This window comes from Chrysemys picta, chromosome 2 (genome assembly GCF_011386835.1).
Source record: "Chrysemys picta bellii isolate R12L10 chromosome 2, ASM1138683v2, whole genome shotgun sequence".
Classification (NCBI taxonomy): Eukaryota; Metazoa; Chordata; order Testudines; family Emydidae; genus Chrysemys; species Chrysemys picta.
In genome coordinates this window covers 223,766,802-223,793,722 of record NC_088792.1, presented here as the reverse complement: position 1 = coordinate 223,793,722, position 26,921 = coordinate 223,766,802, and the positions used below count along the sequence as shown (strand labels likewise).

Sequence of the window (26,921 nt, the reverse complement as noted above, 5' to 3'; positions counted from 1 at the left end):
CACTGAAGAGAGAAAAATGATTAGCATCACTAAGTCTAGAGTACAGTTCTCTGCTGTAGTTGAGCGATATTAAGTCCTGATCTTGCTGCCATCCGAGTCCGCAGCAAAGCTCCAGTTGACTTCAGGATGGAGTTAACAATGCAGACTGAGGGCCTGATCCTTCAAATCCTTACCCACAAAAGTCATCCTTACTCATACAAATTGTCCACTGAAGTCAATGGCTCTGATTCTGATCTCTTTTACATCAATGTTAATCAGGAGAAATTCCACTAAAGACAATGAGGTTACCACTGTAAAACAAGTAAATGAGATCAGAATCAGGTCCAATGGGCTACAAAAGTCTTTGCAAAATTTCAATATCAAAACATATAATTTAATTCAGTGAGATTATTCCTATAAGGCCTATTTGGATGAACAAGTTTTTGCAGGTTCTATGGTGAAATTTGCATTTGATTGGACAGGTAAATCATCTTGGAAAACAGATCACTGCAGCAGTTTAGAAATGAGTAAAACTGATACAGAATTTCTCTAAAAATTTATTCATTCATACTAATTGCAGTAACCTGTTTAAAAAAAAAAAAAAACCAAAGTGAACACAAAGAAATATGGGAAACAGTGCAAATGCAGAATTCCATATTCAGATCTGTCTGTTCTTAGATTTAAATTGGTCTGTTCTCAGTTTAAATGTCATCTGTTGTAGCAGAATAAAGAGGAAAGGATTCATATGTATAATAAAAAGACATTTTTTTCTATAAACAATTGAGGATGAATTTCATAACATGTTGTTTATAGTGTATAAATGGCTGTTTGCCACTTATTCCATTTGGCTTTCAGCTGAGAGCGCAGGCTTCATGTGAGTTAGCCTAATTGCTACAATTAGCAACATTTAAATGGCTCATTGTGTTTTTATATAATTCTTCCCACATTCTGTGCTGTTGTACTATAGAATTAGTAATTACAGCGCTGAGCCTGTTAATTCACGAGCACATGTTGTGATTATTTTCATCATGCACCTTCTGCAGCAGCTCAGCCGAAATAAGCTTGTTTAGATGGATACTTGTCTGTCCATTCAGTTTGGATGAATGCAATTTACTCCGCTTCTTACCATGCATCGGGGGAACAGAGGCAGCACTACAACTCCAGCACTCAGCTGAAGTCATTTCCTTGGCATTGTGCAGGCCAGTGCAAGAGGTGGGGCAGCCACAGGGTAAATTGCAGCATCCCAGCCACATTGAACTGCACCACTTCAGAAAGTGAGCAGCAAAACAATAGCAACTTTGTTAGCTGAAGTAATGATGTAGCCAAGTACCACTCCATGAAGAGTGGTTTTTTTTTTTAAGGCTTTTGATGAGCTTTAAGGAAAGATGAACAATGAAGAATCACTTGAAAAGCTTTTTTAGAAACAAATAGGCTAATGGTGAATATTTATGATAACCATGAAAACTAAATATTTATATAACAGACTGCATTTTAAAATGACCAAGAATCCCTTTTCAAAGATCAGTGTTAGTGCTTAAATAACTGGTGTGCAGTTATTTAAATGGTCTTCTTTTAAACATATAAACCTACAAACTTTAAAATGCCCATGTTTCAGGACAGTGTTTAAACAGCTCCATTTCATTTAGATCTACTGGTAAATTTGCACAGCTCAATAGACAAGGCTCATGTGAAATTAATTTCTCACACACAAAGAGACAATACAATACTTTTCCTCCACCAGAGCATAATTTTGAGCTTTCATTTATTTGTGTTATGTCATTTTCCTGTTATTCTGGAATGGAATGTTAAAGAACTGATTTTTGATTACTTCAAAAGCAAAAGCTTAAGTTTTAACATTTCATTTTTCCTATTGCCATCCTACTTGAACTTCCTTGGTTAATCCTAAAACTATAATTCGTGGTAAAAGAATAGTGCATGTCCATTATTAACTATTCATAAGGCAGTACGGAGGTTTCTGGACTGAGCTGTGTTTAACAGAGAGAACTCTCAAAAAAAATGTTCTTACCACTATTTAGCTTGACTGTTCATGGCAAAACAGTCAGTCTATGTAGTTCATTGCAAAGCCAGATTTCAATGTGTTTTCTGATCACTTTCCAAGTCAATGATATTGACGAATGTTACAAATTAAGTTTTTGGGGATCAAAATTTGACTTACTATTAAAACACTTCTTTCTCCATGAACACAACTGGATTTATTTCTAGAGAGAGGCTGTGCATACTACTCTCTATGACAGCATGCATATAGCAATTTTCTATGAGTTAGGACTTGCAATAAATCATTTAAAAATTGCAGGTATTTAAAAATTGGATTTTTTTATAAATAGAAAAAAATGGTGGGAGGATAGAGAAATTGAACTCTAGAAAGTAAAAAAAAAAAAAAGCAAAAATCTTGTGATGCAAAATTTGGACTTTGACAAAGTTCCTTTAAACAAAGTGATTCTGTAAGCCTCACCAAAACTTAGACTTAGGATTTGGAAAAGCACTGCACACTGTTTTCACATGTGCAGGTTTTTAATTATTCCAGTAGAAATCAATTTCTAGTATTGTTTTCAAAAGACCTGGAGCTAGATTCACAGGGGGATTTAGGAGTTAAAATGCTCAACATTGCAACACCTAACTTTTAGGCAGCCTGCCAACTAGTGGAATGCACAACCCCACCGTAGGCACTTATTCAATGAATGGGGAGAGTTAGGCGCCTAAAGAAGAGATTAATAGAAGCCAGCAAGCAGAGCGGGGAGCTACCTAAGCTAGCCAGAAGGAAATGCTAAGGAGAGCGGTGGGGCTTCAAAGAGATTTAGGCGCCTAACTCTGGGCAGGAGGAAGGCGCCTATCTCCACTTGGGATTTACAACTGTGAGCCCTCTGCTTGAGTTAGGCACTTAAACCAGATTAGTCCTTTCTCAGGAACAACCCAGGAGGAGGGGAAGGTGGTGGAACAGCTCCAACAGAACAAATTGACAGACTCACCCCAGAATACCCTATAGTCCAGTGGGTAGGGCTCTCATCTGGAAGGGTGGAGACCTATGTTCAAATCCTTGATCTACAGCAGGCAGAGGAGGGATTTGAGCCTGGATCTCAAACACCCGAGGTGAGTGTGCTGACTACTGGTAAAAGTAGGGGGAACCACCTCCTCCACAAGTCATCTTTTTTATGAGGCTAGGCATACTCTGAACATGCCTACCAGTTGAGCCCTGCTGGGGAGATAGGCAGGGGAATGCCTAGTTTATGAATCCCACCAGGCTTATGATGCCAAGCTGCTCAGTGGTGTCAGAACTGAGGTGAACGTTTGCATGCCCAGCAGAAGAATGTGAGGGGCCTCAGGGACTTTAATGGCTGAAATGTAGGTACTTAGGGATTTTAGCACCTGCAAGACTAAATGGTTTTGTGAATGCCAGTGGGGCCTAAATGCTGGACTTAGCCACTGTGAATCTAGTTCCTGATGTTTCAGGTAAGAAAAACTTGGGGCTGCTTGGTATGTAGACTGACCACTTCTTTTATGTGCTGATCTGGTGTGTGCTTATGGAATTAAAGCTCTATTGAATTTGATTAGACAAAGGACTTGATTCCCCAAAACTTTTTAATTGGTTGTAGCAGCGTGTATTTTCTGACAAATTCAGACTAATGTCTACTGAATAATCAGGTGAACTCCTGTGGAAGGGGGCAATCACTTCTGATAAGATTTCATGTTCTGACTATCAAATGATCATTTCATTTAAAAATGACCATGCATGCAACTAGCTACTGCTTCATTTGCAAACACCTATGCAAATCTTCAAACCTAGGGGATTTTTCTAGTGACAGTAAAATTTTACTATTTTTCTCTCTTGCAGATTCCTGCACTTCCAGAGATATTTTGTTTTGAGGATTTTGCCCCTACCAAAGAACAACAGATTTTGAACATTTCAGCAATAAAAAAAATGATTTAAGTATTGCAATAGCTAATTGAATGTATACAAAGAAACCATATGCTATGTAACTTCTGTTATTTCATATTACAAATATTATAACAGGAAAGACTGAACTTATCCAGGAACATATACAGCAGTGACTGCACTTAATATACCTGACAGTGGTTAAAATATCAAAATCACAGCTCTTCTCCACCCTGACAATGCTGCTTAAAACAGCAAACCTCCAGTTGTGCTCCACTTTCCTAAAATGGATAGACATAGTTATAGCGAGTCGTTTCTCATGGAAACCCTTTGGCGTCTTCACAACCCACCTATACGTGAAACAGGATTCACTTTTTATGGAATATTCTAAAAGTACCCATGTAGGCTTTCATATGGCATTACACTGCAAAATAAATCCATAACGTGTGAAAAACATGTTTACATCAACCTGTGGAGGCCAGTTGATATAATTTGTGGACCAGTTCTTAAATTCTATCTTATTAAAGAGAATGAGATGTATTAAAAGATTTGCGGTTTATAAAAAGTAACACCGTTATATACCATATTTTTACTTTACAAAAATATTGAAATAATCCATGAGTTATTCACTCTGCACCAGCTTTAAAAAAAATACTATCAAATTTTGACTTGCACCTTTAATGCAACTGAAAGCACCATCAGGGGATACTTTTAACATAAAGAAGGATACCATTGACTTGATCATACCCTAGGGAGGTATAGTATTGAAAACCCAGAAGCTTGCAGCAAAAACACTCATTTTACAAGTGAGTCAACATCATTTTTAGATAGATATGGAACCAAGTCTTGAATAGTTTCAAGAGGGTTTTCCACATAGCTTGGTTTAATTGTACTTGACTGTATATACTTACTAACAGGTGGCTGAAAGCCTCTAAAAGACATCACTTTCACCTGGGGTGGGGGAAAAAAACAGAGCTGTCTGTACATGTGGAGAACTTGATTGTTCTTTCCTGCTTCCTGCTCTTGTAGGCCTCATGCCATTCATTTTCTGTCCCTCAGGCAACAATATCAATCTTGTAGTTATACAGTGTTTGGCACTAGAAGGATATGGCATGTTGCGTCTCTTATCACACCTGCATACATTCACACACAGAGCCATGCATTCTGAGTCCTGAAACAGATTTAAGTTACAATGTGTTCATATCCTGATGCTTTCCTCTCAGAACCTGAACATGGTCCTCAAAAGTTCAGAGTATGAAACCTACACTTTCCGTGTTCTTGCTTTTCCTTGTTCAAGTTTTTGCAAATTGAACACTGAATCATGATTATCATTTAATTTACATCACTAAAGGCTAGAGCTCCTTGTTCCTGCTGAAAGCCAGAGGTGAGCTGCATAGGATTTCTGTCAAAAGTAACTGAAATTTTAATTAAAATGAATCTTGAATTCTATAGCAACTAGCAGTTCTGTTGGTACTAATGCTTATTACCTGATTAATCAGACTCTAGTTTACTCTCCTTTGATAGGCTTGCAAACATGACACATGTACTTTTTTGATTCAGAACTATTTTGCAAATCTATTCTAAACTGAATGGCGTATCTGCTGGAGACTTAAGGATTATACTCCTTTCATTTTTGCAGAAACCAGAGTTTTTATAACAGCAACATTGCCTGGTACAGCTAAGCTATTTTGACATTTTTTTTTGTCATTAAATAAGCAAATATCAATCATTCATTTCTAAAGTAAAATGCACTACTGGTTAAAGTTGAAAGCTCTCATCAGAATCTTCCTGTTGATCGTAAGTATTGTGTAGCAGAGTTTCATAGCAGCAAGGAGTCATGAGCTGGGTCTATTTCCCAGTTGATGTAATAGATTTTTTGAGGCTCTCAGGTGATGCTGCTTTATAAGTGAACTGCAGATAGACTGCATACGGAGGATCAAATGATAATCATGATGATAGCCAGACTATGAAAACTACCACTTGCTGCTCTATTGTAGTATGCAGTTTAGTTATTGCCACAGCCCTACTGTCAACCCTTAATTTGGACTGTAACTTTGTAGCTTCTTCAAGTCTTTAATATTTTTTATAAAGTAGTTTCATATTCCAAGCGCTCCTGAATAAGGGCATCGTCTTTATACTGTAGCCGTGGAGGAGCGGGGGAACATTCAAAAGCTAAGATAGCCTTCCTCAGGCTTCTGTCCAACACGTGTCTCTCCCAGGCCGGGTATCTGTTCCTGAACAGATCAATTTTAATGACTGACTCTTCAATCCTTGGTGGCCGGGATGAAGGTGTTGAAGGTGCAGTGGGCCTTACTTGGAAGACAGGCACGCACCCATCCCTCTCTGCCAATTTCTGATCCCGATCACTTGTGACACTCCGATTGTTAGAGATAGACCTTAGAGTGTTTGTTGCCACTTCTGGGGGCATAGTGAAGGCAGCGACAGGGTCCTCACAAGCACAGCTTGGCGACTGCCCGAATCTTGGTCCATTGGGATGAAAGAAGGCATAGTACATCAGCATAAAAACAATGCCTGTTAAAAAGCTGCTGAACACCACACACAGTGCTGGTATGGCGAAAGCATCAGAGATCAGTGGGGCCTTGTACAGATACCAGAGAGCACTCAAGGCAGTGTTTTCCAAAAGGATCACAAAATAGTAAATGAAGAGCCTACAACGTGTCCTTCCTTCCTTGACATTGAACCAGCTAAAGATATAGATAATCCCAACAACCATATCAAACACTATCTCTTCCCATTTAGTGATGCAGAACTCTGTTTCACAATGGACGATCCAGAAGGTCATGATACACCAGTGGAGAACTATGAAGATCCCAAAGTACAGCTGGAAAACTGAGGCAAAGAGAGCAAAAGTAATGACCCTGGCTGCAATTGTGAAGAAATGCCAGCAAAACTGGATTATAACAGCCATATAACTGATGGGTTTCTTGTCATCGCGGGAGTCACGGAGGGCTTTCTGGTAGGAAGCCAAAGCCCAAGCCAGGGACACAAGAGATGCTGCAGCTGTAAGACCTAGAAAAAATAGGAGATGCAGTAAAGGGTTAATTAGTGCATTAGAACTTGGTTGGAGCCAGTGAAAATACAGCAGAACCTCCATAATCCACATTGTGCTAAACCACACCCTTCATAATTAACACAAGGAATTCATACTGTCTCCCAATTGCTCAACAATCAGTTAGGACGGATCTCATATTACTGAGATTTTAGTGGACTTTTGAGTTTTTACAAAGTGGACTGCATTATAGTTGTTTGTGTACTATCACGTTATAATGAGTGCAATTAAACTAGAGTTGACACCCTGAACAAAAAATATCCTGTGACACATTATTTGTGCCTTTCCATAATGTCTGGTAACTTGCTAATTCACAAAATTCAGTGATTTGCAATAGATCTCTTTATCAACAGTATGAGTTAACAATGTAAGTTACTATTATTATTATTTTAAAGAACACAAGTTTTCATTGTTTCTAAGAAAACTACATAACAGCTCAGTATAAAATTAATACTTCCTTCTAATTTAATTACTTATGGTGCTATATGATAAATAAATAATCCAATTGATTAGAATTTGAGACTATGCTTAGAGCTTCCTAAAATATCTGTGATGGGGTGTTCACCCCACACTAGCCTAGAAAAGTTTAATGAGTCTGAGAAGAGGCAAATTAACTGGATATGACACCACTGAGGGGAATTAGATGTCCTAAGTAACCTCTGAATGATGACGGAGCCCAGCTGGGAAGGAACAGGCAGGAATAGTATAAAGCCAGGAAGCTGGCAGCAGAAAAGGGCTGCAGTGAAGGATCCTGCAGCCATCCTTTGGATATTAGAGAGGGAAGGAAGGAAACATAGGGGGAGAGGGTGCAGGAAATGGCTCAGGGAAATGGCAGCAAGGGTTAAGATGGTGCAGACTTTGACTGCTGATTAGATGGTCCCCGAGCTGGAACCCAAAATAGAGGGCAGGCCCAGGTTCCCCTACCAGCTACTTGGAAAGTGGCATGGTCAGGGCAGTGGATTTTGAATCTATCTGAGATGGTTTGTCCTGTGTGAATTTGATACCCCCGGAAAGGGAAAACACATAGTGAGATAGTTGTATGGCCAAGCCATGAAGAGGGAACAGTCAGACCATGGAGAGACAGACTGAGGGGCTTGTAAACAAGTGATGGAAGGTGGTGTCAGACCTGGAAGGAACTAATCCCAGAGCAGCCAGGTGGAGGCATCCCAGCGGTGAGTAGAGGATCCTGTGACAATATCACTGTCATAACATAACACAAGAACATCCATACTGGGTCAGACCAAAGGTCCATCTAGCCCAGTATCCTGTCTTCTGACAGTGGCTAATGCCAGGTGCCCATTGTCAAATTATGCGCTATGGTTGGTTCAGTTAGTTTGTACTAATTTTTTGTCTAACAATCTAATTTACTATATATGGTCAAACATTTTTCCACTGAAACGGTTTTCTATTAGAAAATGCTGACTTGTTGAATTCAATACATTTCTCAGGAAAGCATCAATTTCATAGAAATTTCCAATGCAAAATTATTGAAACATTTTGAGTAGACTTTAATAGTATGATAATATAAAAATTAAATTGATCAAATCAAAACAAAGCGCTTCAAACTAGTCAATATGAAACAAAATGAAACAGCCTTATCGAAGTGGAATAAAATGAAGTACTTCAGCCTTATCAAAGTTTTGATAAGAGTGGTTTGATATTTCCAAATGGAAACTTTTGTTTCATGGGACATTTTGTGATTTCACCTTTGTATTCCAATTTGGGATGAAAGGAAATTTTCAGATTTCAGAATTTCACCCAATCATAATCCCTTTTGGTAGAGCTGGTTAAATTTTTTTCATCACAACTTTCTTCAGAGAAAAACGGCGTTTAATCAGACATATTTTCATGAAAAAGTTTGGTTTTGGCCAAAATTTTCAGGAATTTGAAGAACAGTTTTGACAAAACTGTATTTTTTTTCTTCCAAATTATTAATGGCATGAAAAACATTTCCAATTAACTCTAATTTTAGCCTGAATAGCATATTACTCCAGGGATAGCTCGTTGATTTCACTAGTGGTTATTCATGGAATGATGTATTCCTCCTCTTGAGGAAGAGGGGCAAAATTTAGCCCTTTATTTTACTTCATCTAAAATCATTTCCAGTTGTGTCTTGGAAGTGGTGGTGTAATGCAAAGCCCAGTTATTGCAACTGATGGGATTCACAAAGAACAAACACAAATGGGTTCTTATCACCTTTAGATTTTGCCCTTTGATTTAAAAGGATTCATTTTCAGAAGAGAACATTACATTGGTTCTTGCAAGCAACCTTCTCTGTCACTGGCAGGGTGTTAATTATGTTGTGAGCTACTGTGAATGCACAACATAAACAGAAGCCATCTCTCACATCTGTTATTGGAAAGACATATGTGGTAACAGGGGTTCTCAAACTTCATTGCATCACAATCTCCTTCAGACAACAAAATTGCTACACAACCCCATGAGGGGGGACAGAAACCTGAGCCTATTCAAGCCCCGCTGCCCTGGGTGTGGGGGGTAGGGGAAAGCCAAAGCCCAAGGGCTTCAGCCCCAGATGGGAGGCCTGTAACCTCAGCCGCACCACCCAGAGCTGAAGCTCTTGGGCTTCAGCTTTGGTCCTGGGTTGTGGGACTTGGGCTTCAGCTTTGGCCCCAGGCACTGGGGCTCAGGCTTCAGCCCCGGATCCCAGCAGGTCTAATGCCACCTCTGGTGACCCCATTAAAACGGGGTAGGGACCCACCTTGGGATCCCAATCCACCGTTTGAGAACCGCTGTAACCTATCAGATTACTTTGAGGGACAAGTTCAAGATGGGACAAGAGTATTCTAAGATGACTGCTCTGCCAGTTGAGTTAAAGGAACAGCTCTACAACACCCAGTTCTGAAAACACTGAATACTAAGAGGTATAATGTATTGCCACTTCTCTGGTGCCCTCATTGGTTTCTGTGGAATTAAAGCTTTTATTTTTAAAAAGTTTCTAGTTATTATGATAGCTGAGGTTATTATCTGAGGTTATTATGCTATCTCACTGAGTTGGTGGAGAGACTGAAATATCATGCCTCTCTTAGTGCTCTCACTGATCGAAAAGGGCTGCTAACTTAGATGCCTAACGATCATATAAAAATTGTCACGGTGTTATCTCTCTCAATGTCAATATATTTTTAAGAAGGACAGAACTGCCCTGGGATTGGGGGCACAGTTTTTGAGTAGAGTATTGCCACTTCTTCCCCTGTTCTGATACCAGGATACCAAAATAGTAATATTATTGGTGGAATCCTCCTTCATGAAGAGAGCAAACAATGAGACTCAGTGAGGAGGGCTGAGAGAAAACAGTATAAATTAATGATGTTTCCCTTTCTGATATGTACATTTGCTTGTCATGCTGGACTTTCTCTCAGTAATCATTTCTATAGGCAGCATTAGCAATTGAAAGCATAAGTTCTCATGTTCTTATGGGAATGATTTTAATGCATCTGCCAAAATATAGTTAAAGAATGTCACCTTTATAAAATGAAAAGTTTGGAGAGGAGGAGTAATAAGAGAGTAATTATTATCACTGAGAATTTCCTCCAATTTTAATAAATACAGTAGTATTGAAAAAGTGTTCCTTAATTTTACTATTGGCATAGGAAAGTATAACATATGGGAGAGTTTTTTTATGTTTTCTCTGCAAATCCTTTTTTTGAGGACCACACAATCCCCAAATATCATGCATATATACCTTCAGTTTTACTTTAGCATATGCAAGATCATTCATTAATTCTCACACAGAATTTTTCAAATAAAATACTAAATTCAAGGTCACATTCTCTGCTATTAAGCCACAGATCCTAAAGCTAGGTAGTTCTTTGTTATTTAAAACCTCAGTAATAGGGACATATGGATAGCTATTTTGAAACAAATGTAGAGATACTGAGTAGCTGAAGGAAAAATAGAGTAAGAGCATGTGCAATACAAAAGAACTGAAGATTCAAGTATTTACTATGTCTCATTCTTGTGCTATTAAAGGTGCCGGATAGGGATACAGATGTAAGATGAGACTGTAAACGTTTTATGATGGGGACTGTCTTTATTTTTCTGTATTATATATGGCCAAGATCACTAAGCAATTACCAAAATAATTAACAATGAGAAGAATCATATAAGAAAGAGTAATTTGATACAAATGGCTGCTAATGAAGAAAGAATTCTGTGCACTATCTGTAGCATCCTGGTCACTGAAGTGGCTGCAACAGTGTGAAGACTACAAGCTTGAGTGAAGTTAATTAACCAGTTGCTGTGGGGGGATTACTGACACCTGGGTGGTAATTGCTGGACTAATGAGATAATTGGCTTAGTAATGGGAGTATATTTAATTGAGAGGAAGAGGAAGCAAAAAGAGAAGTTCAGAGGGTAAGCTGAATAGAGGAGAGAAGCTGTGTGAAAGGCTGGGGGGAGGGGGAACTGTACATTTGTACCTGTGGCACATCCTGCTGTGTGTGGAAACAGGTATTAAAGGTATATTTGGTGGAAAAGTAACAGACTGTGTATTTGTGGTTAGGAATCCATGACAACGGGCTAGGCAGTGCTGCTCACTGGGTAGCTGAAGAGGCACCCTGTGACAAATTCCAATTATTTTAGAAATGAATAGGTAATTCATTAATTGGAACATGTTGATGCATTTGCTAAGTATTGGGGGCATGACTAGAGATCACTGAATCAAGATTTCAAAAGAAGAAATGAGACATTTCTAACCCACAGACTGAAAAATAGATACCAAAATAATAGTGCAGTGGATGTTCTAAAGTGCCAATGAAAAATGCACCAATCAGCAGCAGCTGATTTGACCCTTGTGGTCCCTCTGGTTCTATGATCTTAAGTTATTTCACTAACTCCAGCAGCCCAGGGGGTATTTATTTGTATTTCAGAATAAACAAGTCCTCCTGCTAGCTACAGAACAGTCTAAGTTTGTGCAAACTATACTGCATAAACAATTAGGGCTAGATTTTCTTCCTGTCATCTGCAAGGTTGGTTGTATTTATCTTTTATCCAATAGCGGTAATCCAGTGGGAGCAGCCCTCTAGCTTCTATCTGCCATTCCCGCTCTGGTGACGGTGTGAGAGGATAGGCCCATGCACATGCATGGAACTCATACTTTTCCTGTTTCAAAAATTTCCAGTAGATCTGCTTCCTAAAGGAGCTACAGATGCCATCAGCAGTTAGAGATGAAAAGCGGAATCCTGAGCTCACGTCTTGACATGTAAGTAAGGGCCTAATAATACTGCCCTTGGAGTTAATAACAGTGACTTTGGTAGGAGTGGGACTGGGCCATAAAGAACTCTTATTTTGCAATGTCCAGAATTGTGCTAGGCTCCTCACAGTATATATACCCTGGGCAAGACCCCAGCCCTGAAAAGCTTGCAATCTAATGTTACGCACAATGCAATGAAGGGACAACAGTGGAATGGAGGAGGGAGATACAATAAGGTGACATACTTACTCAGCAAAGACATACATGTAGAATGGTTGAATTATTAAGAAAAATGTCATTTTTTTACTAAAAGATTTGTCTGACTCACTTTGTGTGGGTGGTAGAAGTGAGTCTTGGTGAACTAGGTCAGAGAAGGCATTCCATGCGTAGGAGGTATGTGGGGGTTTGAGTGGAGATGTGAGAAATGACTAAGTCAGATAACATATCCCACCTACTTATAAATAATAGTGGCGTAGGACTTCCAAGATGAAGACTAGATGTGGAGGAGAATCTGTGCTGAACACAGACTAGCTGCCAGTGTGAACAAGGACAAAATGCAGCACAATTTGAATCTTCAGACTTGACAACACCTGGGAATTATACTAAAAATTCCCACTGGTGGGAGCCCTAGTGTAGATAATGCTTTTGCTGGCTTTACCACTATAAAACATATAAAATTTAATAGTCAATGTTATTCCCTCCTATAATAATATCTAGGTCTTACACAGCTTTTCATCAGTAGATCTCAAAACACTTATGAAGGCGGTAAATATCAATCTCTATTTTACAGATGGGAAACTGAGGCACAGATAAGTGAAGTTACCTGCCCAAGGTCATCTAGCAGGCCAATGGCAGAGTCAGGAGTAGAGCTATGTCTCCTGATTCCCAATCCAGTTCTCTCTCCACTAGACTGCCACATATTTCCATAGATCCTAGATTTCATAGTTAGGTTTACAAATTCTATAGAAAAGTTAGTGTTCCCTATTACATTCTTATACAACTTTTACCTGTCTTTGTGTTTTCATTATTATGTTTACACATTTTATTAAGACTTCACCTTGTCTCACTAGTTTTATTGCTATTTTAAAGGCTAAGGAAGAATATTAACCTCTGAATCTTCACCAAAGTTATAACTGAATACTACTACACTCTCTTCACTTATGCATGCTGGTAATGCCCCAAGGGTTTCTAAGGTGTTTGCATAATATAATTCTACACTTATTCTTTCATGTAGCATACCAGTACTTTAAAAAATAGATTCTATTTTTGCAACTCAACTGGTAACATGTTATGGCAGAAAGAGAAGCAGGAAGTACATTGGTGTTTACAATATTCCTCATCCTCATTTTATTTAAAAAAAATTAGTATTGCATTTCACTTCTGCCTGGGTTCTATAAAGTTCCACTGGGTGTTGATCTCTGCAGTGCTCATATGCTGCAGGGTGAAGCTTTGAAGAAGGTAATATTTTTAAAATATTGTTTTTATTCTGGATCTTCACCACAAAGTCAAACCAGGTAATTTTGTTTTTAGAAAGAAAGTACTTTTGATCCTTGTCTTTTATAAGATAATCAGGTGTTAACTAGATCTAGATGTTTTTATTTATTAGTTCATTGTAGTTCTGATCTCTATCCCATCTCTGACTTCCAATGGCCCCTGGACTTCCCTGCCTAAACTTCTGTGACCGTGGTGCAGTTCTTCCTATTAGTCATACTTTACAAGTCCCTTGTGAGACAATTTTTTTGCTTCATGAGGGATTCTGAGGCCTGTAAATAGGTCCAGGGGCAGGTTCCAAGTGAGATTCAAGGCGCAGAGTCACAGTTAAGCTTGTGGACACTGAAGGTACATCTGCACTGCAGTTGGATTGGAGACATGATTGCCAATCATGAAGACATACCCAAGCTAGCTTTGATCTAGCTAGCATGACTACCAATAGCAGTGAAGCTGTGGCAGGACAGGTCTGAACGTGGGGTGTACTAACAGGAACAGCTGACCTGTACTGAAGTCCATGCTGCTGCAGCTTCACTGCTAGTGGTATTTGTGCTAGCTAGAATAAAGCTAGTTTGGGTATACCTAGATGTACTACAATCATACTTCCGATTGCAGTGTAGACATATCTCTCCCTCTTTCATACTAAGGGTATGTCCTCTCTCCATTCCTCTTATTTCTCTCCTCCTCTCTATTGTCTGTCTTCTCTCACCCTCCTCTTCACTTTCTTTCCAATCTCAGTCTTTAAATCCTTCAATCTCTCACCCTTCCCCTCTTCCCCGGTCACCTCTGCTTTGTCCACACCATATCCAGTTACTCTCTCCTCCTCTCTCTCCTTTGTGCTTCCCCTCTTAGGTCACTGTCCCCATTTCACGCTTTCTTCTCATATAGTCAGTGCTCCTTCTTCTACCTGACCCCTTTATCCCTTACTTTGCTTCCCACTCAGATCTCTCAGCTCTCGTAATTCTGTTCTTTGTTCCATGTTGTAGAAGTGCCGTCTCAGATCAGTCCTCCACTCTGTATGACATGAAGTGTGGGGAGCTGAGTGCCAATCACAGAAGTCCTACTTCAGTTCTGTGATCATCATGGAGTCTAAAGATGGGGAAAGTCCCACTTGGCCATCAAGTTCATCTCCCTTTCTAGTATTTTGTCCTGTCTTGTTGTGTGTCAGCTGGTGGGCCTTCTGTCCCTTCCTTTAGAAAATTGTTTGATGGGTTAATATATCTGTCTGAAAAACTTTCTTGGTAGCCTAAATTTCCCCTTTAAACCTTCATCACATCAGTCCTAGTCATACTGACTTAAAATACTAAATTTTCCTTCTTTCTTCTAGATGTAAACATCCGCCAAGTATTCGTAGACAGTTATCGCGCCCTTTAGTCATTGCTTAGTCAAACTACATTTTTTAGCTGTTAGTCTTTTATCACAATTCAGCCAGTCCAACAACCTGACAATTCGTTATTCTTCTCAACTTCTACTGTCCTGGATAATGAGACACTTGAACTGCATAATCTTGTGCTCTGAAGATTCATCTGTGCACCTGTGTCTACTCTTTTTCCTGATTTCAAAATTTTGAGAGGTACTGCCTCCAGAACAGTCCCAGAATCAATCAGCATTTTCCAGTGAACACAATGGATGAAAATATAAATCCTTACTGGGTTTAGAGGTACCAGGATAGCTGACCTAAGCAAGACCCTCTGAACAACATCACTTTTTCCAGCCACCTTGAGTCATTGTAGTTGGAATGCATAAGTCTTTCTAGGACAGTGACAGGTCCTCTGAGATACTGTATTAAACTGCTCTGAAAAAGTGTGTCCGCTGTAAATAGATTATAATGCCATCACTGTGTATCAAAAGGAACATATGGAGGGAACTTTCAAAAATCAGCCTTTAAACTTGCCTCTCCAACATTACAAATGCAAGTGTTGAGGTATTCACTGGTTTGTGCGCACACGCCGCAATAACATGCGCACAAGGGGCTCTGAATTCATGCTAAAACTTGTGTGGTCTTTAGGAACCAAAGACAATTATTATTCTGAAAAGGAAGTCAGTATAGCATTTGTATAATTCTGCTTAATGGAGGAAAAACTAGAGCGGTTTATAGTGGTGGTTTTTGTATAGTACATAATGCTATTTGCTTCTAAGTTTCTGCAGCATCACAGTTCTCATGTCGGTTTCTGCTGTATCTCTTCAAAGAACTTCAAATACCTTTTTCATGCTATTGATTGTCTGGCTATGCCGAAAGAATGACAGAAGACATTAGATACAGGTTTTATCAGGCTGCAACTTTATTAGATAGATGTCTGGGACTAAACTGGCAGATAAAATGTGCAGTGTAGGTGCAAAACTTGTATCCCTCCAGCAGATTCACTGCCAGGACCCTCCAATTCCAGCCAATTTTTTTGGGAGCGGGGTGGCTTCCACCAGCTCCCCCCTTTTCATCCAGGTCCCTCCAGTAATTCCCTTGCCAGGACCTTACCAATTCCAGCCCATTTTTTTTGTGGGGGGGGGGGGTGGAATGGCATGGTGGCACAGCTACCCCCTATTTATCTAGGTCCCTCCAGCAATTCCCTTGTTGGGACCTTACCGACCCCGCCCCGCTTGTAGGAGGGGCTAAGGTGGACTACAATGATGTGGAGGTTGGCTCCCTGCTGTACCAATCATAGGAGTCCCCAACTGCCCCCGGCTTGCTCAATTACCAAGCACCTCTCCTTAATTCCTTTTCCAAGCCATTTTTCTATTCTTTTGTTCCTTGAGGCAGCAAACAGGATTGTGAAGCAGCATGGCTCCAGGGGCACGGAAAAGGGTGAGCTTGGGAAAACAGGGGGCTGTTGTCCCCTGGCCCCAGAGGCAGGGAAGGGCAGGCAGAGGCAAATTACAAGTAGGACACAAGGGGGCTGATTTAGCAAGTGAAACTGCTGCTCAGCATCTACTGCAGTCACAAGACGGCACAACTTCAGGCTCATGCAGAAAGGGGACAGTGGAAAGAAGGGGAACTAGCATCCCCCTGCCCCAGGTACTTCCACCTATAGACAACTAGGGTTGTCAATTAATGCCTGTGATTAACTGAAAGCAAAATTAACATGTTAATTGCATACCTGTGGGTGGGGCACGAGGCATTGGCAGTAGGGGGGCAGCCCCAGGCCACCAGTCTCTGGGTAGCGTGGGGCCTGGAGCCCTGTGCCCCGAAAGCAGCTGAAGCCCCAAGCAGGGCTGCAACCCAGAGCCCCCAGCTGTGACCCTATATTTTCAAATATAGAAAATGCCCCCAAATATTTAAATGGTATTCTAATATTGTTTAACAGTGTGATTAAAACTGCGATTAATTTTTTTAATCTTGCAATTTTTTTTTAATTGACAGCCCCAATAGAAACATGTCACAATGTATTTTAACAAATATCTCCCCACCCTAATAATAACTCCAACTAGTCACAAGCTAAGTGTTAATGAAACAACTGAAACCATGTGGAAAATTAGAGTGGCAGTATAAGGTTAATCTTTCCACCATCCCTTTACTAAGAAGTGTATTGTGTTGCTTGCAGGAGAGCACATAGGTTAAGAGTGAATTTTATGCAGCTAGTATCATGGTTTCTCTCCCAGTATTTAGTCACTGGCCTCTCCCTTAGCTCCTGTTTCCAACCTGATCTGATCATTCCCTGGCTTCCAAAATTCTCTTGCACAATCTCAGTTGTGGCTCAAGGAGCTCGGTGTGGTGGGTTTTTTTTTTTTTTTTGTTCTATTAAGTGACTTGCGTTCCAATTTTTGCCAACTGATGGGTATGTTCATATTGCACTCTGAGTTTAGCACATACAAATCACAGAATTCCCCTCCTTAACAGAGGGTTCTAACCATGTATGCATTTAGATGCCACCTACTGATGTGCCTGATTTGTTAGGCTCCCATTTGTAACCTTTTATTTTATTTAAAGTGAATTTAGTAACGTGGTATTTTACAAGTTTTATTAAAATTATCAGCAAAGTTATGAATACCCAAGCATATAGAAATTCTATACAGACCTATACACAGGTTACAGATGTCTGTTATATTCGCATCCTTCTAGACCAACTGTGGGTCAGGACCCCAAAGTGGGTCACGGCCCCCTTTGAATGGGGTTGTCAGGGCTGGCTTAGACTTGCTGAAGCCCGAGCCCCACTAGCCAGGGCCAAAGCCAAAGCCCGAGGGCTTCAGCTCTGGGCAGCAGGAGTCAGGTTGCAGGCCCCCTGCCTGGGGGTGAAGCCCTGGAGCCTCAGCTTTGTTCCACCCTGGCCCCTCCGGCCCAGAGTGGTGGGGCTCAGGCTTTGGCCCTCCCACCCAGGGCAGTCCTTTAATTATATCAGTTGGACTTTTTGTTTGGACTAATTCAATCTTTCTGTCTCCCTTTCATACCCTTTCCCATCAACATTTGTTGTTATAGGTTATGACATCTTATGAACTTACACTCATCTTACTGTTGAGTGCATAATTAGGCCAGGCGAGGGTGAGTGGACCCCTTAGTGGACTAGGGGATTGCAGTGGTGGGAAGGGTAGCAAAGGAAACATATGGGGGGGAAGGGACGCCTAGAACAGCAGCAGTTGAGGAGGAAGGGAGAGTTGCTCCTTGCAGGGGCAGCGGGGGCTGACCATCTCCCCATACCAGATGACACCGCTTGCTCTGGCTGAATCCAAACACCACCTGGGATGCCAGACTTCATCACAACTGCCTGCCTCCCTGCCCTTGTGTGTCCTTTTCCTTCCCCATCTCTTCTCTTTCCTATCCTGCTCCTTTTTCCTTTTGTCTAATTAGAGTCTGGTTTAGCTGGCCAAGACTATATTTTGTAACACTCCTCTAAGCCTGTGACCAGAAAAAGGCTAAAGGCAATGCCTTGAACAGCCTGATGCTGGTATGAATTTATCATATCTAGATATGTCTGATAAGACTGTGTGCCATGCCTGTATTCTTGCAGCAGTGAGGTTGCAAATGAATGTCAACACCAGAGATAGAACCTGCATTTGATGCATTTACTTTTCTATTTTTTTCCGTTTTGTGTGAATTTGTCTTGTTGTTTAATCCCCTTTCCTAGGAGACAAAACGACAGCTTCAGCCAATCTCAACTAACTTTTTCCCCCCAAAGGAGAGTTACCGTCTTTGTTACCATCTAAAAGACTCTCAAACAAGGGATGTTTTTTTTTCTTTCTAAAAAACACTCTCCAGCTAAAGGGAAAAGGAAAAAGGAATGTTGTTAAAATGAAAGCCTTACTTAATACTTTACAGTTCAAATGCTTTAGCTCTTTTTCCTTCTTTTCTGTATTGTTAATAAAAGGTTGCAAGGATTTTAATGGTGTTTGCCATGGTTACTAAGTAGGCTGAGGTCTCTGCATGCCAAACCCCAGGCCTTGTTTAACACTGTTTAATGTTGGGCAGTGACTGGGTTATGTTCACACCTTTGGCCCATATATTCCATCTACCTTAATACTACAGTAGCTGCCAGTTTCAGGTGGGTTTGTACTTGGCATAGCTAAGCCATGCCTCCGCTGCTGCTACCCGTGCTGATGCAGCTACACTGCTATTTATACCTGTGCTAGCTGAATGAGCGCTAGCATGAGGATATGTACACAGGTGGGGGACTCACATTCCTAGCTGGTAGTGTAGATGTAGCCTAGGACGACAATGTTTCCCCTTACATCTACATTATGTTCCTTTAACTCCATCCTGGTTGGCAACATTATACTGCTCACAGAATGTGTCCAACTTCCATAAACATGCTGCTTGGATGTAGTGTGATTTGGTGGTTTTTTTTTTTTTTTTTTTTTTTTTTTTTTTTTAATAATAATTTGCAATTCTAGACCTTTCATTCAAGGATCTGAAAGTGCTCTGCAGTCATTGAGTTAGTTAGTCTCACAGTAGCTCTTTGAGGTAGGTGAGTATTAGACCTATTGTACTGATGGGAAAATTGACACAGAGAGGATACGTGATTTGCCTGACATCACAGAGCAAGTCTATATCGAACTCAGGAGTAGAACCCAGGCTTTCTAAATGGGAGTCCATTGTTCTAATCACTGTGTACACCTTTTTCCATTTGGGTATTAGAGTTCAGTATGATTTTGCCATCTTGAATAATTGGATTTAAAAGCAGAATCTTTGGTAAAACTGCCTAACAATTTTAGTGCAAAGCAGATTGCTCTGCATCAGTTTTCTTTCCACCAGCATAATCAAGCGCTACAGTCAGTGAGTTCAGACTGGAATACAGTTTGTGTCTGCACTGTAGAAGTAAATCCTCTCTGTGCATTTGGATCTTTGCAGGGCTATGTGCTGGTAGATCAGCTTATTAAAAAGACAAATGGCTTTTATATTTGGGAGTTACTGCCACCTGAGTCCAGCTCACTTTACAGAAAGTGGTCAAGCTTGGAAAATAGGTCAGAGTAACTAGGCCAAAATGTTCATGACTTAGACTTTAGCATACCACAGCACTGCTGGATGGCTGTTTTGCCACAAGCACAAAATTACCGGGCGGGCTGCAGGGATCTGCAGGCTGAGGCCAGGGAAAAGAGTGCTGAGGCCCCAGAGAAATGGCCCAGGGAAATCTACTGTGGAGTCAGAGAGGACGCAGCAAGTGGCGGTCATCTTCAGGGTGCTGGTCATCAATGGGAGCTGCTGGAAGTGGCGCGGGCCGAGGGATGTACTCACCACCGCTTCCAGCAGCTCCCATGGGCCCGGAGCAGCGATCCGCGGCCACTGGAAGCCGCAATCGGCTGGACCTGCAGACTGGGCAGATAAATAAACCGGCTGGGCCTGCCAGGGGCTTTCCCTGCACAAGCGGCGACCCCTGTTTGAGAAACCCTGCTGTAATAGCTACACTGTTTAAATAGCAGTTTAAAAGTAGCATTTCCTGAGTAGGGACTGTTGGCTTGGACACGTTTTCCAAGTCAGTTAAAATTATTGGATCCTATTGTTGGCCAAATACGTTTATTATTTATATATATTGCATTAGAACAGAAACCATCATGACCACTAAATTGCTAATTTATTTTTCATAAGTCAAATACCACAGATTTCCCTTACCCCACAAAAATAAATGTACGGTAGGTGTCACCCTGAACTGAATTTTTATTTCAGAGTAATAGGGACCTCAGAATAGCAGTATACACTGTAAGTGCTTAAACTGCCAAAATATACGCAGGAGCATCATACAAACGTTTCTCTGCAGAGTGTATAAACTGCAGCAAGAGGAGAATATTTCAGGCTTGGCAGTTCCCCTGTTGGTGGTCTGTTAGTAAGTTTGACTGGCAGTTACACCATGAGAGATGAGTTTTTTTTTTTTTTTTTAAACCTCTGGGGAATCAAGGCAGGCAGTCAGTTTTGAGTGACAACCGAAGATAATTTACTTTCAGACTGTCACCCTACCCTGTGTTTCAGACTTAGAACCACCATCTGGTGTGTGGCTTGAAGTAACCAATTTATGTAATAAATGGCTTAATGAGCCATGCCTGCAAACAGAGCTGGGAAAAAATGTGATTCCCAAACCCTAGGCTGCCAAGCACATGGTACTGACACCTTCTATACAAAAAACCAAACTGCTGTCTCCATCAGCTGTAACAAACATTTATTTATTTTTATTCATTGGAATTATATTTGATGTTTCTCTGGAAGAAACTTATCAAAGCACCATGCATACCTATCTATATATGAGTGGTAAACAATAACCACTATATTTCATAGAAAACATAGGCCCTGAACCTTGACTACAGCCAGAGAAGAGAAAGGGGCGTGTGTCATTCTGGTCTCCTGCAATAAATCACAGCAGTTTGATGGGTGTTCTAAGTTGTGCCACATACCTAATGGTTGATTAGGCAGCTTGGGTTCAAAAAGGGTAGTGATGTCAGCCACGCCTACTTTCCCCCAGCCATGCTCCCTGTGCTGGTGGTGTATGTGGGTAGCTCCTCCTATGGCCACTACACTGGCACAAGGGCTGCTCTGCTCCAGTAGTTAGGCACAAAATAGCCACTGGTTATTGGAGGATTTAAGCTGTAATGTTAAGTGTAAAACCTTTTTTAGAGGCAAGATCTTGACAAAGGGTAAAATTTTAAAAAGCAGCTAAGTGACTTAAGAGCCTCAGTCCCATTTGCAAAAGTAACTTGGGCACCTAGGGGTGGGGTCACAAGGGGACTTCTGTGTCTACCTGCCTAAGTCCAACATTTTGGTGCCATGGGCATTCACAAAACACCTGTTCAGCTGCCATCTAACCTTGTAGATATCTCAAGCCCCTAGGAGTCTAAGTTTCCACCATTAAAGTCCCCGAGATGCCTACATTTCAGTGGCTGGTCATGTGCTGATCTTTGTAGTGCTTTACGTCCCCCTTGTGAATCTAGCCCTTAGGAATCGAAGTTCAACTGACTTCCTATGAGACTCAGGAGGCATCTGATACTATGATAGAAGTGTGCCTGCAGCATGTGTAGACATACCTGAGCTAGCTTTGATCTGTCTAGCTTGAAGCCATGGCAATACGGGCAGCAGCATGGACTCTACAATCCTGCCCAAGACCCGGACGTGTTCTCAAGTGGTTAACCTTGAAGCTTCACAGCTATTGTTGTTCGAGCTAGGTAGATCAAAGTTAGCCCAAGTATGTCTACATGTGCTGCAGTCACTCCTCTGATTGCAGTAGGCATACCCTTAGTCTCCTAAGTGCCTAATTCATTTTTGTAAATGGGACTTGGGTGCTTTTGAAATTTTTACCATAAATCTCATGACTATCTGCAAATATAGATCTGAGACTTTGTTTCTGTGCCTAACTTCTATCCGGTGTGTCCTGATGTAACAGACGAATTTCTATCCATACTTTGCACCATATTAAATGATAACTCCTCAATTATTAATTGTTTAAAGCCAAATCCTGCTGTGATTTGTACAGTCAGGGGAACAGATTCTCTGTCTGCTGCATCTTGTTACAGGAATCCTCCCAGTCAGGGCAATATTCTTCAAGTTGAGACAGTAAATGGATTTTGGAATGTATCTTGCTGATGCACTGAACAGATGCAGCATATACCCTTGCTGAAGACGTATCCATGTCCATATGCCCTCTTCTCCTTTTGGGAACCACTTCACACTGGGTAGGATTTAGCTCTTAATGTTAAGTATCTGAAAATATGTTGTGCCTATATCTGTTGTAAACTACGTGGAATGGTTAATTGCACAATAATGCTTGCACAATATTTCCCTGCCAGAGATATTGTCAGAGTGATGTGGTCATTTACTATCTGCTGGAATTGCCTAGGTGAAATTTAACCAGCATATGTGAACTTGAAAAGGTCATTGCTCTTCTGCTGTACTGCAGCTTCAGTTTGATCAGCAAGATTAAAAAAAATCAAGCTGAGGTAAAAGCATCATCAAGTATGCCAGGAGGGAAAACAACTACTCCTTGAGAGACATGGGTGTTTATGAAAAAATCACCTTCACATGTTGCTGCCTCCTTTCGATCATCTACTCTTTCACCATAAGGGCTAGATTGTGGCCAAAAAAAAAAAAAAAAAAAAAAGGTGAGAAAGGGGGCAACTACATCTTCCACCCACTGCATGCCTAAGCAAGGAGAAGCCACAATTTTGGCCTGGTGCTGACAGTGTGCAACTACTGCATAATGACCAGCCGTGGCTCAAGACATGAGGATCACCTCCCTTCTATTGGCCAGCAGCAGATAAGTGTGCTACGCATTTTCAAAGAATATCACAGCTCCTGCCCTAGCCTGTGCTCCCAAAGGCAGCCTGTTCTAATCAGAACAGAGACCTCTGTTGGATTCTGTAGCAGTACCATAGCCTCATGAAGTCCAAGAAGAAGTGTGCACTCTTCAGGAATTTTCAAGGTGAATTGTCAAATCCTACACTGAATCATATCAATTTGGCTGTAGTAAGTATAGGCTTCTGATCAGTGGATTGTCAACTATATTTATTTTTAAATTTGTATTCTTATAAGCACATCCAAGATCTATATCTAGAGGTGCCACTACAAAGCTGCAATGCTGCAAGCACTACTTAGTCACATATGGAGGTAAACAATTTTGAAGGATTAAACCTCTTGGACCATAATCCACCCTAACTGACACCCTGTGAAAGCTGACTGATTTCAGAGGACTACTGTGTATAAGTGCAGGCTTTATGTCAGGGTAGAATATCACCACTTGTTTGGATGAACATTTAAAACATAAAACATTTTTTTTTCTTCTGGTAGGAAGAAAAAATGGTAGATCATTATAGTAATGGTAGTAATACGGGCTTATTCACAGATAAAAGGGCTTTCCTGACAAAGACATGATTAACTTCCTCATGCAGCAGTCATGTGTGTTTGAAGACAAATTATTACATGAATATGTAGGGACAATATCCACATTTATAGCAAAAATAATTTAGTATATTGTATCATGCTGTTTTATTAAAATTAATTAATTTTAATTTTTATTTAAAAATATAATCCACCATAATAATGACCTGGGCACAGGTATAGGAATTCCTAAAACAATTCTCAAGGTACAATTTTCTACAGGCCTAAACTATATCTGAATCTCATAATCCTCTTTCTTGAGGAAAAATTATTGGTCTTTTATTCGACATGAAGGTCAAGAGATTCAGGCTCTGTTGGACTTTTCTACCTACTTCTGTTTGCTCACTTTGCTATAGTACATACTACCTCACTGTCTCTCAAGTATGTATGGGTTTAACCTCAGAACGCTCCTGTGAGGCACTGAAATATCACTATGCCCTTATTACAAATAGGGAACTAAGTTGCAGATAGATTAATTGATATACCCAAATTCATACAGTGACTTTATGGGCTGTCTGTGAACTGTATCCATTTCTCACCTAAGTTTCAGTCTACTGCCTGAACTACAAGACTTTCCTTCCTCTAAAGGAGCTAATTCCTGATTCTCCAGACTAGAGAATGCTCTACATCTACCCCTTAAACATAGCTAGAAGTCTATAAATGTCTACAGCGCATTATAACACCACAAGTACACCATAATGAGTTTTAGAAGGAGAAAAAAGATACTAAAACTAATCAACAGATGCTGGCATATCAAATCCTATACACAGACTGATTATATTTTTTATCAGATCACAATATTTACTGGGTCCAATGGAAAAATGTACAACTTTATTAACTAGTCCTTGAAGTGAATAAAACAGAAAATAATGTAGGGCTATAGTCTCAAACCCTAACTTATGTTAAGTAGCATCTTTCTCTACCAGTGGCCCCCTTGACTTCAGTGGGAATACTCAGGGACTAAGGTCCTATTCAGTGAAATGTTAACTTTCTGCAGAGCCAGAATGCTTAGCTGGATTGCTGTGCAGCTGTGGAAGTCTGTGATATTAAACACATACATTTAAAATTATATATAGATAAAAACCATGAAGTTGCTTTTAAATGCAGACCTTTTTATCTATAGGCTTTAGCAGCATGCTAAAAATGCAGAAAAAGTCTTAGAGATTTTCAAGAAAGTGTTCCCTGTTTTATTTAAGAAAATGTATGTCCGAAAGAGAATATTTTTTCTTTTATTCAATATTGTTATTACAAAGTCCATTTTCAATTATTTCTGCTTTGATTGGTGATGTTTCCTAAGGGCTCCATCCAAATGCCATCACCCTTCAGGAGAATTTGAGCCTAACTGGCCCTTGATGGTACTGTAGGCTACACATGGGAGCAATCAGGTGCTCCAAGGGGTGCCATTTAGCTAATTAGTAATGGAGCTAGAAAGAGGCTGCTAGAGCAGTATAAAGAAAAAGTTGTATAGCAGGAAGGGGGAGAGAGAGGGAGCTCCTTCTAGAGAAGCTTCGTGGGTTTGCAGGTTGGAGGACCCACTGGATGAGGGCTCATAGGTGACACTAAGAGTCCTAAGCAGCTATCAGGATCCCTGGAGAAGGAAGATAATGGAAAGCTCCTGTCAATAAGCTCTGGGACGAGAGCTGGAATCTTCCTGTACATGACAGAGCTGATGCCTACAGTTTGAGGCTGGCCCCTGGGGAGGGAGCAGAAAGACCCACAGGCAGTGGAGCAGGCTCCTGAGGGAGGAGCCCCTGACTTAGGGTCTACAATGAGTAGGAAAAACTCATGGGGAGCAGGTTAGGTTCCTCTGGGGGAAGATAGGACTTATAGGGAGACCCCAGAGATAAACTGCCAGAGGCTATGGGGAAGGGAAGCAAAAGACTTTAATAGTCAAAAGGCAGAGGAGAAGTTATTAGTTTGCAAATTTATTTTTGGTCTTTCATTGGACCTTTCTGTTCCCCCATAAGGGACCTGAACTTTTATGTGATGTGGTCAGAGGGCCAGCCACGGATGACCCAGCGAGAGGCAGATGGCCTGCAGGAGGTGCCGGAGCTGAGGATAATGTTGATGTTATACCCTGATGCCAGTGGGTGCTCTAAGGGTGGGTGTTCTTCTATAACACCAACATAAACAGATGTGGGGTATAACAAGACGAAGACACCAACCTGACAAATTCAAGGACAATTTTCTGTGTACTGTGAATAATGTGGTTAAAGTTTTCCAAGAGGAATAAAAATTAAAATATGCCCTTTAGCAGATCCTGTGCGATAAGCAGCAGGGTAGGTATTGTAACCGCCTTAGATTTAGAGAGCATGCCCTCTTTAAAACCTTGTCCTGAGGCAGCAGGAGTACTGGTTGTTCCAGGGGTGTGGAGAGAGGGAGAGCAACAGGGTACCGTATTTTCCGGCGTATAAGACGACTGGGCGTATAAGATGACCCCCAACTTTTCCAGTTAAAATATAGAGTTTGGGATATACTCGCCGTATAAGACTACCCCTCTTCCAACGCACACCAAATAAAAATTAAAAAAACATCAGATTTGATTTCAATATGGTAATTTTAATTCAAATGCTTATGACATGCAGGTACTTAGCAGGAAAACTGTCACTTATAAACATAAGGCTGTTTGTCATCAAACATGTAAACATAAAACAGTGCAAGTGGATTAAACTTTTCCTAATTCACTCTAAAGCTGAAAGGAAGGATAAGACAATAAACGCATGGGAGCTGCCATGCTGTTTGTTTTCTAAGCTGTCAACCAAACTGGAACTGATGGTGATAGGAGGAAGATAACAAACAATAGAGAGAGAGCAAGTGCCGGGGAAGTCCCTGGCGAGTTAGCAACGCCCATCATAACTGCAAGCTACGGTATTTTTACAGGTTTTGCTGGCGTGACAGTTTCCCTTTAAAAGCCTTCAAAATCCTCCTGTTTGTCATCTGATATCATAAGTACATCAATGACATCTTGTGATACATTTGTAAGGCAGTCATCGTATGGATCGAA

At 40.7% G+C, this 26,921-nt stretch overlaps 1 protein-coding gene across 1 annotated transcript in view; it reads right to left on the bottom strand.

Annotated features, from left to right (window-relative positions):
* Positions 1-3,899: 3,899 nt before the first annotated feature.
* The window catches only part of XKR4 (XK related 4), a 271,741-nt gene continuing 248,719 nt past the window's right edge, over positions 3,900-26,921 (bottom strand). The window contains exon 3 of the mRNA XM_008170790.3: positions 3,900-6,901. Coding sequence (XP_008169012.1) covers positions 5,955-6,901 — 947 coding nt within the window. The 3' untranslated portion in view covers positions 3,900-5,954. The remainder of the gene's footprint in view (positions 6,902-26,921) is intronic.